Here is a 15,407-nt window from a genome sequence, read left to right on the forward strand (position 1 = left end):
ACAAGTCCCAGCAATTGCAGTTTCTAGCGTGACCCTTTGCTGTCACAGTGAATAAAAGAGGCTGGTGTCTGCGCTCTGGGGCCCTTTAAAGTGATCCCTCCTCCTCGTCTCTCTCTCTCTCTCTCTCTCTGCCACCCAGGGAGGTTAGGTTTCCTTTGCTTGCCTAACTTTTAAAAATGAAGGGAACAAACTTGTCTCTCAGATATAAACACAGATATGCAAGGGAAATATAGGGCAAGTTCCTGGAAAGGACATTCTTCTCCCGTCCACCCTCATGCCAACCTCTCGGGGAGAAATTGTTTATGATAACTGTATTATTTGTCCCAGATGGACAAAATACAACCTGATTCAGACCTCTTCTCTCCACCATCTACAGTGTAGGTTTCTTTCTGTCACTATGAGTTTAAGTAAATACAGGCCACATATCTTATTCAGATAGAGGATCATCATCACAATAGTGCTGTGGACTCCCACAATAACATAACTGCATTCCTATTCCAAAGAAATGCAGATAACCTTCTCCCTACACGACAAGGGGTACTGAGTATCCCAGGGGGACTAGTAATGGGATACTGAACCCTTCATAGGTTAATGGTTCAAACATAGATCATGATTCTGCCACTGAGTTTTACTCAGAACAAGAGGATTTCTTTGCAAGCCTGATGGTGAAATATGTCCTTCAAGCCAGTAGTGACCAAGAACAATTACCATAAGTGACTTGTGTAAACTGAGTTCAGTTCCTACTGGACAGCTGACCACATCTCAGAAACAAACAAATCTCCATCATGATTGGCACCAGCTGACATTTTTCAGATACTGAATGGACACAGAATCCTTTCACTTCTGCAAGAAGTATCTCCAGAGTAGGGTTGATACAGTTGACAAGGTAGTGATTCAGGGAAGCTTGCAATGCCTCTATCGGTCTTATTTCTATACCGTAGATAAAAAAAGATAACTTCAGCCTCCTGAGGTCCATCAACTTTCATCAGTGATAGCCCTACTACAGTCACAACCCCTCCACAATGAGAGCCGTCCAAGCAAAATACGAGTACATCAGGATGTGGTTTTGGCCATTCAGTACATGGTGCTCTTTCCCCTGAGTTCATACTGAACCAAATCCCCATCATAGTGCTAGGGTGTGCTGTGTTGCTAGAGCTGCCATCTTTTGGATAAGATGTGCAGTATGCAAAACCAAGGCTCTGACAAGTCGTCATCAGAAAAATATTCCATGGTACATTTTCAAGAACAGGAGCATTAACCCCAATAGGAAAGACAATTCAAATATAATGGTAATTCCATTCTACCTACCTAAAAATCCCTTTGTTAAATAGAATTGATACATTAATTTTTAACCCCCTTATTAATATTTCTTTAAAACATGAAAGATGTTATATAAGTATAGCAATTTTCATTATAATTAAATTAACTTTTTAAAATTCACTGCATACAATGAACTCAAGCATTTTTTGCGAGTGAGTCATTCAGCTTCATAGATTTAGGGGAAAGCTTGGCCCCATTCAATTCAGAAGCAAAACTCCCATCAGGAGGAAAGCTGTCTAATGGTTAGGGTGCTAGCCTAGGACTCAGGAAGCCTGGGTTCAATTCATTGCTCTACCAAAGGCTTCCTATGTGACCATGGACAAGTCATTGAATCTCTCTGTGCCTCAGTTCCCCATTTCCACCTCACAGGGGTGTTGTGAAGCTAAATACATTAGAGACTGGGAGATGTTCAGATACTACAGAGATGGGGGGCATATAAGTACCACAGGCAGAATGGAGTCAGGATTTAACCTTCTGTCCTGTTGCTGTGTTATCAGGTAACAAAAATGCCAAACAACTTATAACAGCAGGTTGTTGTACCCTAGTATCAGTAAGTGCGCTGGGCTTCCAATGCCAGCATTGGTTCCAGTCCATCATCTGTAGCACCTCTTATGAGAGAAACTCCTCATCCATTTATGTGACCTTGGCACTGATGTATTGGTGGACTTCACGGTTTTACTCTTCCCACCCTAAGGACAGAGCCTTTCCAGGACATTTTGGCTCAAGGTGCAGCTTTCCCCCTCCGACACAATTCAAAAGACAAACCCTAATTACATCTGCTTGTTAAACAATGCACTGCTTATTTAAGAAAAATAGGTAAAATAAAGTAAAGCATTTACTCTTCATCACACATAGATTCATATAGGGGCATGCATTTCCACCAATATGTCAAGTCACTACTGTTTTCTGAAAATTCTCTTATTCCGTGATACCCACAATAAGTGAGTAAAATCTGTTGAGTGGACCAGATCCTCAGCTGTGGCTGAGTAGTACTTGAAGAAGTGGGATGGGTGGAAGGGTGCAAAGGTGCCTTTTGTGACCAACTGCTCCTGAATTATCCATCCACCAGGCTGCAGCCTGGTAAACAGTGGCTGTGGCCTTCTGCAGATGGGGGGGAGGGGGTCCTGTGATGGGTTGGACCCCCCCATCCAGGGTGCCACCTGATGTGCTGGGATCTCTCTGAGCCTGCCCTTTCCACTAGCCTGGGTTTCCTCACCCTATTCTTGATGTGCTAGGCTCTCAAGCCTTCTCCAGCACTCACACAGGTAAGGCCATACCCAGATGCAGACACAGACTGGAATCAGCTCTGCGTGGGAGCACTTAGCTAGGAGAAGGACCAGCACTCATGTGCACACACCCTTTGGGGTATAAACCAAAAATAATATTGTTTTGTGCTGTATAGAAAGATCTGCACAGCGCAAGCTCATAAAAATTCACCCTCTCCCTCAATGTGGAGAGCTATGCACAGCTTTTTACTCCCTGCAGATATGAATTGCAAAACCTGGGTTTTGAAATAAACAAGAAATAAGTTTATTAACTACAAAAGGTAAATTTTAAGTGATTATAAGGGATAGCAAACAGAACAAAGCAGATTACTCAGAAAATAAAACAAAACACACAAACTAAGCTTAATACACTTAAGAAAGAGGTTACAAAGTATGATTTCTCACCCTAAATGTTGTTTTAGGCAAGTTGCAGAGCTTCTGTAGTTTAGAGTTCCAGTTATTTCTCTTTACAGACTGGACCCCATCTCATCCTGGACTCAGCCCTTGCCTTTCCCTTTCCCTTTAGGTGTTTTTAGCTATCTTCCTTCTTGGACTGGGAGGCAATGGAGAAGAGTCCTGATTGCCTTACTTCCCAGCCTTAAATAGAATTTATATAAAGTGGGAATCTTTTGTTTCCCAGTCTGACCCCTTACCTCCTCTTAACGGAAAAACACTGAAAGCCCCAGATGGGCGTCTAATACCAGGTGACCCGATCACCTGACCCTGTAGTGTCAAAGCAGAAAGCCAGTGAGCTTCTCAGGAAGGTGGGAGATTAGTATCTTCCAAGTCTTACTGTTCTTCCTAATGGCCCATTGAGGATGATTACCTACTGTCTGGTGGGTGTTTCCCCAAATACACACACAGTTGTAATTGTTACATTGTCAATATTCCCAACCTCAGATACAGAAATGATATATACACACAAATTGGATAATCACATTCAGTAGATCATAACCTTTCCAATGATACCTCACATGACCCATCTTGCATAAAACATATCTTAGTTATGTTAGTTAGTTAGTTATTCACATCATAACAATATTTCTATGAAGAATATGGGGTGCAGTGTCACAGGGGCATAAGGGACTTCCAGCCACATCGCTTCCTCAGGCCCCCATCATCCATGCCATGCCAGACAGTAGAACTCACTACAACAACTTTATGCCACGCCGCCTGAGGATTCTAATAGGCAGGGAGGATTCTCCAGTGGCCAGCTAAGCAATCTTAATGTTGGACTGGATCTGGATCAATATAAAATTGATTTTATATAATTTTAATTATATAAAAATTAAAAAAAGAAATAAGATAATAAAAAATGCTTAACAGAGCCACCAATGAGGACATATGCCTAAAATGAGTTGCTGTACTACTGTATTGCTGCAACTCTCATCTTACTGCCCATCCCCTACCCTACTGTGTGTCACCTTCATTCTCCTTCACCTCTCACGTCATGTTTGAAGAGCGTAAGGTCTTCCAAGAAGGGATCATGTCCTTTCATATTATTTAGGAAGCACCTGTGTTTGCTACAGAATAATAATATTATTTTTGGACATATCTGGACTTGTCCTTTCTAGCACCCTCTACTGGAGGAGTTTTGCTGTTTGGTGAAAACCTGGAATGCTATCATAGGGAGACACGACAACAAACTTCATGATGATGAGAATATTATAAAAATAATTGACCACCAAATTCGCTCTCTCTAGGTACTTTATATAATTATCATCACCATAGATCCTAATGGATTTTTGTCCTCACTACTCCTGTGAAGTAGGGAAACCTTATCTCCATTTCGCTAAAGGGGAATTGATGTGCAGGTTAAGCAAGGTCACACAGAAAGTATGTGGCTGAGTCCAAAACTGAACCCTGCTCTCTTGAGTCCAGTGCCCAATCCACTAGGTCACCTTTCCACCATGCTGAAGATGGTAGGACTACATAAATTAACTGCATCCAGAGCTTAATTTGTGCTAAGGCTTTCCAGGGCTGAGCCCTGTCACAGCAAGGTTTGGCAGTTCATAGCCCCAGCACCTCTGGGCTTGCTGCATTACTGATGAACATAAAAAAATTGTGTGAGCCCTAGCATTTAATTGCTTGAGCTCCAGCACCTCTTTCATTACAAATTAAGCACTGATGGCACCTACAAATCAATGTCTCTGAAATCATGGCATCTTCAAAGCTTCCTAGGGGTTTTAATGGCTGGTGGAAGGGGCAGGGTCTGCTTTGGTGGTGCTGGTAGCAAGAGCAGCCAGAACATCCTCCACCACTGCCTGGGTATAAACCCTGCCAGGGAGAGGGGCCTGAAGAGTGCTTAATTTGTAATACAAGGGGTGCTGGAGCTCAAGCAATTACATGATAGGGCTCAAGCAATTTTTTTACATTCTTAACTGATGCAGCAAGCTCAGAACTGAACTGCCAAGCAAGCCCAGAACTGAACTTGGCTATGAACTGCCAAGCCAAGCCTTGTGGTGCCAGCATTCAGTTCTGGCACGCCCTCACACAAATTAAGCCCCGCCATAGTGACGATGGTGGTAGTGGTGGTGGATGAGAAGAAAAAGGCAAGCAAAGGCTTTGCCTTCTTCATGTCTGCTCCTTAAATAGAAACAATACTGGAAGAACCCCTCATCCAGTCACTGGGGAGCATAAGAGAAGAGACGGGAGGAATATGGGCTGTTTAGAGTCGCAGACTTAACCCAGAGAGCGTAACGAGAGAGCCCAAAATTAACAAGGGGTCGGGGGTGTCCATGTGGGCTCTGCTCCTCCAAGCTGGAGAAAAGACAAACTGGAGCTGGGTGAAAATGTGAGGACAAAATAAAATCATCAACAACAGAGCCGAGTTTTCCTGAAAATGTTCCATTAGGTTGTGGGAGAGACATAGCTTTGATTGGCCCAAGTTGGGGGAGAGAGGCAGGCTGTGCAGCTGAGCTCTGTACAGGCTCCAAAGCTTTGCTCTCTCCAAAGGTGAAAGTAACTTAAAGAACTTACTGGTCCAATGCAGGGCGACCAGGGTCCTGGGCAAGGTTGCAGGGGTGGCTCTGGGCCCCCTGAAGGGGCGGGGCCTTGGGTGGAACTGGCGGAGCTGGGGCCAGAATTCCCCAGACAGCCCTTCAGCGCTGCCTGGCCTGTGCTGCGCTGCTGGGAGCCCCGGGCCCTTTTAAATCGCCTGGACCTGGGGCAGCTGCCCCTTTTGCCCCCGCGTCAGCGGCCCTGCCAGAGCGCTTTAACGTCGGCTGTGTGCCGGCCTGTACTGGCGGCCACTTGCTTACCGGTACCCGGGACTGGCCCACTTTCATCTCCGGCTTTCTCCTCCCACAGAAGTTGGTCCAATTGCAATGCTATGCCCAGCCCTCCCGCACCTGCCCTTCTCTGATCCTGGGACCCACCGGGCTACGACAGCACCGCCCACAACCAGAGGGACTTGACAATACAATTCATTGGGGCTCTAGGTGGAGGAAGCGGGTGTGGGGAAGGGAGGAGAGGCGTGCCGAGAGAGGGGGAAAGGCTGGACGGGGAGGAAGGGGCGCCCCCAGGCAGAGCGGGTGGAAAGCGGCGGCACTGACGGGCGGGCTCAGCAAGCCGTGAGGGCCGGGGCTAGCAAGCGGGGCTCCGGGCGGCCCAGGCTGCCAGGGCTGAGCCCGGGGAGAGGCGCCTCTCAGAGCCCCGCCCCGCCAGCGGGCGCGGAGGGACAGGCCCGGCCGCTGCTATAAGAGGCGCCGCCGGGGGGCAGGCGCGGCCCGCCGAGAGCTCGGAGCTGCGCGGGCGCGGGGCTGCTGGGCGCGGCAGGGCTTTGCTATGGCAGAGGCTGCGAGCGTGGTGCCGAGGGTCTTGTATCTGAAAGAGCGGCTCGGCCAGACTCAGGATCCCCAAAAGGTACCGCCTCGCTCCCTCGCCCCGGGAGAGGAGGCTGGAGTCAGCGCCCTGCGGGGGGTGCTGGGCTGGGGGCTGTTTCTGGCTGACTGCCCCCCCCCTCCCCCTCCCCCCCGTGACTCCCGCACACAAGCTGCGGGATCCCTCTGGCAGGTCCCCCTGCAAGGCGAGTTTGTGGTTTCACTGACTTCATTGCCTTCAGCTGATAACCCCTGGCTGCTTTTCACTTAAGCTTCTGCTTCATCCTAGGAGCACCTAGATCCATTTATCCCCCATGGCACTTGTTAGGCCTGAAACTTCCCCTGCTTTAGCATTGTGCAGCCTAGTGCTGAATGGCCTGCGTGGTCCAAGCAGAGCTATTCTTTAAAGTGCCTGAACAAGAAATTAAAAAGCCATTTTGACAAAAAAAGGAGAGCCATCCTGCTGCAGTCCTGTGGCAATGAGTCGGGGCGGGCAAACTTTTTGGTCCGAGGGCCACATTAGGTTTGCAAAACTGTATGGAGGGCCGTGTAGGGAAGGCTGTGCCTCTCCAAGCAGCCTGGCCCCTGCCCTGCATCTGCCTTCTCCTACTTCCTGCCCCCTGACTGCCCACCTCAGAATCCCTCGCCCACCCACCCCTGCCTCTTGTCCCCTGCCTGCCCCCTCCCAGGACCCCCTGCCCCTAACTGCCCCCTGGAATCCCGCCCCATCCAACTTCCCCTCCCCCCGACCGCTATCCACACCTCTGCCACTTGACTGACAGGCCGCCCAAGACTCCATTCCTATCCAAACCCTCCTGCTCCCCTAACTGACCCCCCAGGACCTCCTCCAACTGCCCCTGACTGCCCCCCGGGACCTGTGCCCCATATCCAACCCCTCTGCCCCCTTACCATTGTGCTCAGAGCACTAGGAGCTCGCAGCCCTGCCACCCAGCCAGAGCCACCACACCGCCAGGCTGCCCAGAAGGAGCGGTGGAGCACAGAGGTGAGGCAGGGGGGATAGCGGGGAGGGGCCGGGGACTAGCCTCCATGGCTGGGAGCTCAAGGGCCAGGCAGGATGGTCCTGTGGGCTGATGTGGCCCACAGGCCGTGGTTTGCCCACCTCTGCAATGAGTGGATGCCTACTGGAGAGACTCCAATGTCTGTTTGATGTGCACAGCAAGTCTAATAGAAAGACGCCTAGAGGGAGGTGCTACAAACAAGCTTAAAAAGCAATAGGAATAAAATCTTAAGCATTTGTTTTATAATGTACTTTTGAAAGCAAAATATAAAGTCACTGTATATAGTGAAATTTACTTTTAACTAATTAAATTTATCTGATCTAACTTTTACCTTTCAGTTATGTATTAAAGCTCATGTTGATGCAAACTTCAGTGTTTATTCCCATGCCTCTTATATTTAATTTATGTGCTTAATATCTCTAAGGGAAGCCATGATGATGGTATAACAATGATATTGAAATGACCGTTCCATCAGTGCTGCCTTACATGAGTAGCCCTGTTGAATTTAATGGGAGTGCTCACATGTACAGTAGACCCTCAGAGTTACAAACACCTCTGGAACAGAGGTTGTTCATAACTCTGAAATAGTCATAAAATGTTATGGTTGTTCTTTCAAAAGTTTATAACTCAACACTGACTTCATACAACTTTGAAACTTTACTATGCAGGAGAAAAATGCTGCTTTTAACCATCTTAATTTAAATGAAACAAGCACAGAAACTGTTTCCTTACCTTGTCAAATACTTTTTAAAACTTTCCCTTTTATTTTTTTAGTGGCTTACATTTAACACGGTACTGCAGTGTATTTGTCTCCCCACCCCACCCCTGCTACTGCCTGATTGCTTACTTCTGGTTTCAAATGAGGTGTGTAGTTGATCGGTCAGTTCGTAACTCTGAGGTTCTATTGCATAATACTACTCTTGGTTAGAAGTTTTTGAAGAATCATTTCTTTAGCTAAATCCTGTCTCATTTGTTTTGATATTCCAGTGGTGCTGAGTCTCAGTGGTTTTTAAGCTAATTTGTAGGAGCAAATTCTCCAATTTCAGAAATAAAAGGATTGACGTGTCAGTACAAGATACTTTCTGAAATTTGGGTGCCTTCTGATGACTGAGGGGGGGAGGTCTTCTGTAAGAACATATCTGTAATGAGTTACTTCATAAACTAATCATAGAATATTAGGGTTGGAAGGGACCTCAGGAGGTCATCTAGTCCAACCTCCTGCTCAAAGCAGGACCAATCCCCAATTAAATCATCCCAACCAGGGCTTTGTCAAGCCTGACCTTAAAAACGTCAAAGGAAATTCCACCACCTCCCTAGGTAATGCATGCCAGTGCTTCACCACCCTCCTAGTGAAAAAGTTTTTCTTAATATCCTACCTAAACCTCCCCCACTGCAACTTGAGACCATTACTCCTCGTTCTATTATCTGCTACCACTGAGAATAGTTTAGATCCATCCTCTTTGGAACCTGCTTTCAGATAGTTGAAAGCAGCTATCAAATCCCCCCTCATTCTCTTCTGCAGACTAAACAATCCCAGTTCTCACAGCCCCTCCTCATAAGACATGTGTTCCAGTCCCCTAATCATTTTTGTTGCCCTCTGCTGGACACTTTCCCATTTTTCCACATCCTTCTTGTAGTGTGGGCCCAAAAGTGGACACACTACTCCAGATGAGGCCTCACCAATGTCGAATAGAGGGGAATGATCACGTCCCTCGATCTGCTGGCAGTGCCCCTACCTATACAGCCCAAAATGCCATTGGCCTTTCTGGCAACAAGGGCACACTGACTCATATCCAGCTTCTCGTCCACTGTAACCCATAGGTCCTTTTCTGCAGAACTGCTGCCTCGCCATTCAGTCCCTAGTCTGTAGCGGTTCATAGGATTCTTCCATCCTAAGTGCAGGACTCTGCACTTGTCCTTTTTGAACCTCATCAGATTTCTTTTGGCCCAGTCGTCCAATTTGTCTAGGTCCCTCTGTATCCTATTGCTACCCTCCAGCATATCTACCGCTCCTCCCAGTTTAGTGTCATCTGCAAACTTGCTGAGGGTGCAATCCACACCATCCTCCAAATCATTAATGAATTAATTAAACTTGAAAAGCTGCCCAAGGTCAGTTGGCCTTTGTTGTAATTTCTCTTTGGTTATTTTGACCTGGAATGGGGCAAGTCATGGTAATTTTATCCAGTTTACAGGGGGATGCTTTTTTTTAAGATCAGGAGACTCTAGAATAGCGGTGGTGGCTTATGATAATAAGGAACAGAAAGGTGAGAAGATCATTAGAACTTGTGACCTCGATATAACCGAGCATCTAAAGCAAACTCATCTAAGGCCTGGTCTACACTGGGGGATGGGGAGTGGGGTCGATCTCCGTTACGCAACTTCAGCTACTTAGATCTACTTACCGCGGTGTCTTCACTGCGATAAGTCGATGGCTGATGCTCCCCCGTTGACTCCACCTGCGCCTCTTGCCTTGGTGGAGTACCGGAGTTGACTGGACAGTGCTCGGCGGTAGACTTATCGTATCTAGATTAGATGCGATAAATCGATCGCTGCCAGTCAATCCAGCAGGTAATGTAGACAAGCCCAAGGTAACTGACAGTGTTTATGTCAGAAGGCTTCTTGGCACTCAGACTAGAAAGCTAAAACATGTTGAGCTTCTGGGGTGCAAACTACTTTGTATTTGATAGTGGTTCTAAGTGTGACAGATGAGCCTTTATGACTTTGCTAATGCTATACAACAAAGAGAATGAAACTGTCAGTGTAAGAAAGTTATCACATATTCCAGTCATGCAGGAAGGACAAAGCTGCTCCTAAACTTAAAAAGGAATCCAGTAACCAGTAGGATAGCAGGATTGCCCAGGAGTCCTACAAAGTTAGAACTAGATGGAAAGTACCCAGAACCAAACCTCAAACGCAGATCTGTCTAATCTGAAGGATCAGCATTTGACCACTAAAGCAAACTAAGATGAAACCAGACCTGAGAGGGAAGATTAGCAGGATTCCACTGGCTGCTGTTTATCCCTTTACCAGTCACAATATCTTGACAACTAATCGGCATCCAATCTCATGTTTAAAGGAAACTGAGGGTATGTCTATGCTTAAAACGCTACAGCAGTAGAGCTTTGTGAAGACATTACCTACGCCAACAGGAGAGGTTCTCCCATTGCTGAAGGTAATTCACCTCCCCAAGAGGCAGCAGATAGGTCAAGAATCAATAGAGGAATTTTCCTGTTCACCTAGCACTGCCTATACCAAGGGTTAGGTCAGCCTACTTACCTGTCTCAGGGGCACTGTTCCCTCTAAGCTGTGTGTGTGCACACAGATCCTAAACCCGGCGCACACGGCGAAACACCACACGCACAAAAATTTGCACAGAAGAAATTTTTTGCAAACACAACCTGTCAAAAATTAGAGGGACCATTGCTCAGGAGTGTGGATTTTGGATGCAAGTTCCCAGTGTAGACCTGTCCGAAGTATAACATTTAATCAGGCACCATAGTTGAAAGTTACAAGCCTGGACTGAATGTAGTAAGAGGTTAAAGTTCTCAATTTCTGTCATAGCTGTTGTATGCAGAGAACAGCTATAATAATTTTTAAATAACAATCAGTGGTTACTGAACTTAAAACTTGGAACTCATTTATGGTTACATTTTTCTGTCTTCCCTCTCTTGTGTGTGATTTTATACATAATATAAAAATTCATAATTTTATTTAGACGCCTGTGTCTTACCCTTGAAATATAAGTGAAGCTATTTGCTATATGTGCTGGCTATGAGAGTCAAAGTAGCAGGTTGTTTTCCTGTGCTGAATGGTTTTTGTTTCTGCAGGCCATATCCTCAGTGACACCTGTGCAACTGTTGCTTGCAAATTATGCTCCCACTTTCAGCTCTTCAAACTCACTAATCATTACTGGCATTACACAGGTGTGACTGCAAGCCTTAGTTGCCCTGTGGAATGTTTATTATTGGTGATGGAAGATCAGAAGGGGGGATCATGTTTGACTTTCAGAGCCCTGGCTGAGTTTGTATGGCTGGCAATTTTAAAACTTGTGTCTATATAACTGGGGGGAAAAGGGGGGAACTTCACAACTTTGGCCAGGATCCACAAAGGGACTTAAGTATTGCATCACTTAGCGTCACAAGTCTTGGGCATCTAGAAAAACATTGGAACAACAATGTGATCTGTAAAGCCCAGTTAAGCACCTGGGCCCGCTATACAATACATGAGGAGAGATGGGTGCCTTAGAATGCGATCCACAAAAGCCATCATGCTAGGCAGAGAGCTGCCTAAGCTAGTCCATGGTGGGAGATGCTGACAAGAGGGGTGTTTCCTAAGCCCTGCCCCTCTCGTGGAGTTAGACATCTAAATCCAGGCTTCCAGGTGGTGCCTGTCTGTTTGTAACCCACAACTGGGAAACCCCTCTCCTGAAATCAGGCAGCTTAGGTGTCTAAGTAATTTCCTGTGAAAATGAGTAAGGCACCTGCCGCAAGCCACCCAAAATGGGGGTGGGGAGAGGAGGAAGTGCTGCCCACATTACAACTTTTAGCCCAGTGGCTAGAGCACTGCTCCTGGGATGTAGGAGACCACAGGTTCAATTCCCCCCTCAGCTTGAGCTGGAGGAAGAAGGTTTGAATGACAGTCTCCCTCACCTCTCAGGAGAGTGCTTGAACCCAGTGGCTTTCAAACATTTCTCTGGCGACCCAGCTGAAGAAAATTGTTGATGTCCGTGACCCAATGGAGCTGGGGATGAGGGGGTTCGAGTGTTGGAGGGGGTCAGAGTTTGGGGTGTGTGGGTGGGGGGGGGGCGCTCTGGTTTTGGAGCAGGGGGTTCGAGTGTTGGAGGGGGTCAGAGCTCTGGGCTGGGGATGAGGGGGTTGGGGTGCCAGAGGGGGCTATGGATTTGGGGAGGGCTCTGGATTTGGGGAAGGGGGTTGGGGTGCGGGGTTGGGGCGTGGGCTTACTTTGGGTGGCTCCTGGTCAGCAGCGCAGCAGGGGTGCTAAGGCAGGCTTCCTGCTTGTTCTGGCATGGTGGACGGCGCTGTGCCCTGGAAGCAGCCAGCAGCAGGTCTGACTCCTAGGCAGAAGCACACAAGCAGCTGTGTATGGCTTTTGCCTGTAGGCAGCACCCCCCTACCCCAGCTCCCATTTGCCAGGAACCGGCCAATGGGAGTGCGGAGCTAGTGCTCAGGGCGAGGGCAGTGAATGGAGCCCTGTGGCGCCCCCACCTAGGAGCTGGACCTGGTGCTGGCTGTTCCCAGGGTGCAGCACAGTGTCAGAACTGGTAGGGTCTAGCCTGACTTAGCAAGGCAGCACCGCTGACGGGATTTTTAATGGCCTGGTTGGTGCTGACTAGCACCGCTGCGACCCAGTGCCTTACATTACATGACCCCCCCACCCCTCACCTCATCCTCCTGTTCTGGACAGATTTTGAATGGGACCCAATCTGGTAGGGAGTTTCTAAGCACACCTACAGGATTGGGCCCTATGGGTGAGCTAGGAAGTCAAAGGCCCATCTTCTCCTAGTTCATAGATTGTGCTGGGGGTTAGAAAGGAGATATGCTTACAGTGAGGAATCAGTGTGCACATCCAGAGACAGAAACTTAAGCACCTAGAAAACTTCTACTGGAAAAACTTAAGCACCGAGTGAGTTTAGGCACCTACAGAATTAGGTGGCAGCTGAACAAGGGTTTTGGGGAGTGCAGTGGTGACTGAAAACCAGACTTAGGTGTCTAATTCTAGGGGGTTAGTTGTCCAAGTACCTGTGTGGATCTGGGCCTTACTGTTTAAAGGATTTGTTGTCAAATTTAAAATTATTTTTAATTAGTAAATGTACAGTGTTCTGAGAGAGGTGTGTGCCTGCGCATGTGAGAGAGAGATAGTCCTAACCAGTAATCTTTACATGGTGCTTTAAAAGGGCTAATTTCCTGATGTTGAAGTTGTTGTGTACATCTTTCCTCCCAATCAATGTGACCGATGTTTGGGAGTTTACTAATTGACCACAGAACAACAGTACAGCAATCACAACAATCTTTGTTGGTTTTCAAAACAAACTTCCTGGTTAAGAAAGAAAAACAGCAATGCAAAATGAAAGTATATAACACATTGAAAAAGGGGAAGCTGACAGCAATGGCTATATGCTAGCGGTCATTAAATGCAGTCAGTTGCTGAGGGAAGCTAAAGATATCCATAAGAATATGGCCTGTAGGATTAAAGACAATAAGAAGGAATTTTTAAAATATGAGGCACAAGAAATTATCACAACGTTTTAGATCTGTTATTAGATAGGGATGGTAAAATTGTCAGTGATGATGCAGAAGGAAAGCAGATGAGTTCAACAAATATTTCTATTCTGTATTTGGGAAGAAGCTGGAAGACTATCACAGCTCACAGTGATAATTAAATGTGGTCTATTCTGACAGAAGTTGCTAAAAGTGAACACTTTCACATCTGCATAATATGCTTCCAGGAGTAATAAAAGAATTGGCCTAGGTGCTTTGAGCTATTGATTTAGCTGTTTAACCAGGCTTAGAGTATTGGGGAAAATCTCAGAGGATTGGAAAAAAAGCTAATGTTGTGCCAGTTTTTAAAAAGGGTAAAATGATGATGACCCAAGAAAATATAGGCCAATCAGCTGGACATTTTTTCCTCATCAAAATAGTGGAATGGCTTATGTGGGATGTAATCAGTAAAGAATTAAAGGATGGAAGCATAGTTCTAGCAATCAAAATGTTTCTATGGAAAATGGATCTTGTCAAACTCAATGTTTTTCATGAGGTTATAAATTTGGTGGCAAATGCAACAGTGATCTAGTATATTTAGACTTCTTTAAGGCATTTGACTTATTACCACACAGCACTCTGATAATTAAATTAGCACTGTACAAAATCAATGCAGCACATATTCAGTGGCTTAAAAACTGCCTGTTAAATCTTTAGAAGTAAATATAAATAAGGAATCCTCATTCAATGGGAGTGTTTTTACTGGGGGTGCCAAGGATCTGTTCTTGGCCTGATGCTATTCAGAATTTGTTGATCTGGAAGATAACATAAAAACATTGCTGGTAAAAATTGCAGATAATCCAATAATTGGAAGTGGTAAATAATGACAGGGCCTTTCTAGAGAGCGATCCATAACCCATGGTAAGCTGGGCTCACTTGAACACCACATGTTAATGCAGCTAAATGCAAGATTACATCTAGGAACCATGAGTGCAGGTCGCACTTAAAGAATGGGGCAGGGGGGGACTCTATTTTGGAAAGCAATTACTCAGAAAAAGACATGGGGCTTATGGTGCATAACCAGTTGATCGTGAGATGAAAATACAATGTGGTGGTTTACAGAGCAAATGCTGTCCTTGGCTATGTAAGCAGTAGATATAGAGCTATGTTGTCACCACTGTATATGGCATTGGTGAGATAATTACTATAAAAGTGTCTAGTTCTGGGTGGGGCTACAGTTACAAAATGATGCTCACAGATTGGAAAGGATTCACAAAAGAGCTACAAGAATGATTTGAGGTCTGGAAACCTATTTTAATGTGCGACTAAAGAACCTCAAAGAAGATTAAGAGGTGACTTGATCAGTCTGGAGGTACCTGCATGGGGAAAAGATTTCTGATAGTAGCGGGTTCTTTGATCTTTTAGAAAATGGCCAGTGAAATCCAGTGGTTGAAAGCTGAAGCTAGACAAGTTCAAGCAAAAAGTAAGGCACAGTTATTTTTAGTAAATCACACAGTAAGGGACGCTAAGCAGTTGGAACAATTTACCTAGGAATGTGGTGGATTGTCCATCACCTGAAGTCTTTAAATCAATGTCTTTCCAAAAGCGATGCTCTAGTTCAGCCAGAAGTTATGGGCTTAATACAGGAATTCTAGAGCCTGTGTTACGCAGGAGATTATAATAATTTAATCTCATGGTCTCTTCTGTCTTTAAACTCTGTGGTAATTGTTGGTTAAAGTTAAACATAATGCAAGCAGACCTCTT

General features: G+C 46.0%; 2 protein-coding genes across 8 annotated transcripts in view; one reads left to right on the plus strand and one right to left on the minus strand.

Moving 5' to 3' along the window:
* KLHL31 (kelch like family member 31) overlaps positions 1-15,407 on the minus strand; it is a 29,401-nt gene that overhangs the window by 12,101 nt on the left and 1,893 nt on the right. The window contains exon 1 of one of the 2 annotated variants that reach the window (XM_075126461.1): positions 5,565-5,668. The exons of the other annotated variant lie outside the window; for it this stretch is intronic. The gene's annotated coding sequence lies outside the window, so the exon portion shown is untranslated. Of the gene's footprint in view, positions 1-5,564; positions 5,669-15,407 lie in introns of those variants that run through there. 2 annotated transcript variants of the gene reach the window in all.
* The window catches only part of LOC125634471 (elongin-A), a 47,964-nt gene continuing 38,814 nt past the window's right edge, over positions 6,258-15,407 (plus strand). For 5 of the 6 annotated variants that reach the window (XR_012667578.1, XR_012667576.1, XR_012667577.1 and 2 more), the window contains exon 1: positions 6,293-6,449. Coding sequence is in view for 3 of the 6 variants with exons in the window: in XM_075126462.1 (XP_074982563.1) it covers positions 6,372-6,449 (78 nt within the window). In the remaining 3 variants the exon portion in view is untranslated. Of the gene's footprint in view, positions 6,450-15,407 lie in introns of all 6 variants that reach the window. The other variant, XM_048845279.2, reaches the window with a different exon arrangement.

Source organism: Caretta caretta, chromosome 3, assembly GCF_965140235.1.
Source record: "Caretta caretta isolate rCarCar2 chromosome 3, rCarCar1.hap1, whole genome shotgun sequence".
NCBI classification, from domain to species: domain Eukaryota; kingdom Metazoa; phylum Chordata; order Testudines; family Cheloniidae; genus Caretta; species Caretta caretta.